Source organism: Trichosurus vulpecula, chromosome 8 (genome assembly GCF_011100635.1).
Source record: "Trichosurus vulpecula isolate mTriVul1 chromosome 8, mTriVul1.pri, whole genome shotgun sequence".
NCBI lineage: Eukaryota > Metazoa > Chordata > Mammalia > Diprotodontia > Phalangeridae > Trichosurus > Trichosurus vulpecula.
This window is the reverse complement of record NC_050580.1, coordinates 44,934,932-44,937,189: the sequence shown is the minus strand read 5'-3', so window position 1 is coordinate 44,937,189 and position 2,258 is coordinate 44,934,932. Positions and strand designations below refer to the sequence as shown.

The 2,258-nt window shown below is 38.3% G+C and overlaps 1 protein-coding gene across 1 annotated transcript; it reads right to left on the bottom strand.

Moving 5' to 3' along the window:
• Positions 1 to 534: 534 nt before the first annotated feature.
• Positions 535 to 1,464, bottom strand: LOC118829124 (olfactory receptor 13A1-like). The gene has a single exon (XM_036736081.1). The coding sequence runs from the start codon at positions 1,462 to 1,464 to the stop codon at positions 535 to 537; it is 930 nt and encodes a 309-aa protein (XP_036591976.1).
• Between the last annotated feature and the right edge of the window lie 794 nt (positions 1,465 to 2,258).

The following is a 2,258-nucleotide window of genomic DNA, read 5'->3' as shown; positions in this document are numbered from 1 at the left end:
TACCATCTCAGAATAAGAACATTCAAAGCTTATCAAGACCAGCCTGAAGGAAGAAGCCCCTCTTGACCTGATTGGTTATCTAGACATTAGGAACTCATTATACCCTTAGAAAACTAATTCTGCTTCTAGACATCTATAGTCTATTGCCCTGACATTTCTTATACATGTACTGTGAAATTTGAGTATGTCTTTGGAGAGCATCCAAATATTTATAGTTGATGAGACATTTTCAATCATGTTCAATTCTTCAAGACACCTTTTGGGGTTTTCTTGGCAAAGATATTAGATTGGCTTGACATTTCCTTCTCTGGGTAATTTTGGGGATGGGGAAACTGAAGCACAAAGGGTTAAGTGACTTACTGAGGGTCACACAGCTTATAAGTGTCTGAGACCAGATTTGAAGGCCTTGAACTCTATCCACTGTGCCACCTAGCTGCTCCATCCAAGTGTAGCATATTGTGCCTTACATTCACATACTTAAAATAGAACTACAAAAATAATATTCTAAACAATTTATCTGTCAATTCCAATTATTTAATTCATAAATGGAAACATTTTCTTAAGGGCAGTTTTAAAATCCTTATTCCTCAGAGTATATATGAGAGGGTTTAAGGTGGGGCCAACTGCAGTATACAAGAGAGCCACCACTTTGCCATTATCCATTGAGGAACCAGAACCTGGAAAAATGTAAGTATATATAATTGTGGTATAATACATGCTGACAACCATGAGGTGGGAGGAACATGTAGAAAACGCTTTCTTCTTCCCCTCCGTGGTACGGATCTTCAGGATGTTGGAGATGATAAAGCCATAGGACAACATAGTGAGCACAAAATTGATCACTCCAAAGTACACATCTGCAATGACTATCATGATGTTGTTCACATATGTGGAGCTACAGGAGAGCAGCAACAAAGAAGGGATTTCACACAGAAAGTGTTTAATTTCATTAGGACCACAAAAGGTTAATCGCAGCATTAGACTAGTTTGTAATAATGAGCCAAGGGCTCCAATGGCCCACACACTACTCACTAAAATCATACAAACCATCCTGCTCATCATAGTACTATAATGTAAGGGGTGGCAGATGGCCACATATCTGTCATAAGCCATGGCTGTGAAGAGCAGAAGCTCAGTCCCCAATAAACAAGTAAGGAAATAGAGCTGGGTCATACAGCCATCATAGGAAATGGATTTCTTCTCCACAAGAAGGTTCTCCAACAATTTAGGCAGAACTGTGGATGTGCAGCTAATATCTAAAATGGCCAAGTTGGCAAGAAAAAAATACATGGGAGTATGGAGACCTGAGTCCAGACTGATGGCCATGACAATGAGAATATTGCCTGTGAGGGCTGTAAGATAAAGAAAAAGGAAGGTGCTGAACAAGAATATCTGGAGTTGAGGTGTCACCGAGAAACCTTGTAGAAGAAATTCTGTCACCAATGTTTGATTATTCAATGCCATTCAAAAAGATGGTGTCTCTTGTATCATTCCTAGGAAGTTTTACACAGCATGAGCTCCTTCATGGAATTTGTGGACAAATCAACATAGCCTTAGCAGAGAAAAAATGCACAGAATTGCATTAAAGTTCCAAATATATTTCAACTGTAGATAAAATGTTTGTTATGAGAGAATGCTAAATTTTAAATGCCCCTAGCAATTAGCCCAGCGTCTGGCACAAAGTAGACAATAAATGCTTAATGGTTGATTGAACAAGAATTGTGTAATTAAAATAGTTACCATGGCATTAGCTGAAAAGGAGATGATAGAAAATTCAGTACACTCACCAGTTCCCTTCATCCACATCATCCCTTCCCAATAATAGTCACTTCTCTTTTTCCCTCCTCTTTACTTTCTTCTGTTCTACAATGCACTTTTTCCATTTTTTTTTACTTTACCACTTCTTCCCATATGAAAGCAGGGATTGTATCTTCACCTAAAATAAACCTTTTATTTGTTGTGGAAGGGTATTTAAAGCTAGCTTTTTAGTAGACCTAAAAATGTTAACATATAATACTTTCTGTGCTCTAAAGGTCCTTTCTAGACCAAACTCAGGAAAGATGAGTAATAGATCAAGGACACTGAGGGTTGTCTTCATTTGGTTCCTGCCCGGCCTGTTCTTTGAAGGGATTGGCCTATGATCCACCCAAGAGAAGTACCCTCTATTCCATTCAAAGGGAAACTCTTTTTATAACCCAGAATATATTCTCAGTATTGACCTCTTAGAGGATTCACTTTGAATCCTTGAGGTGAATGTT

What these genes read in the sequence shown, in the direction of transcription:
- LOC118829124 (XM_036736081.1), bottom strand. Translation starts at nt 1,464, where the DNA reads ATGGCATTGAATAATCAAACATTGGTGACAGAATTTCTTCTACAAGGT.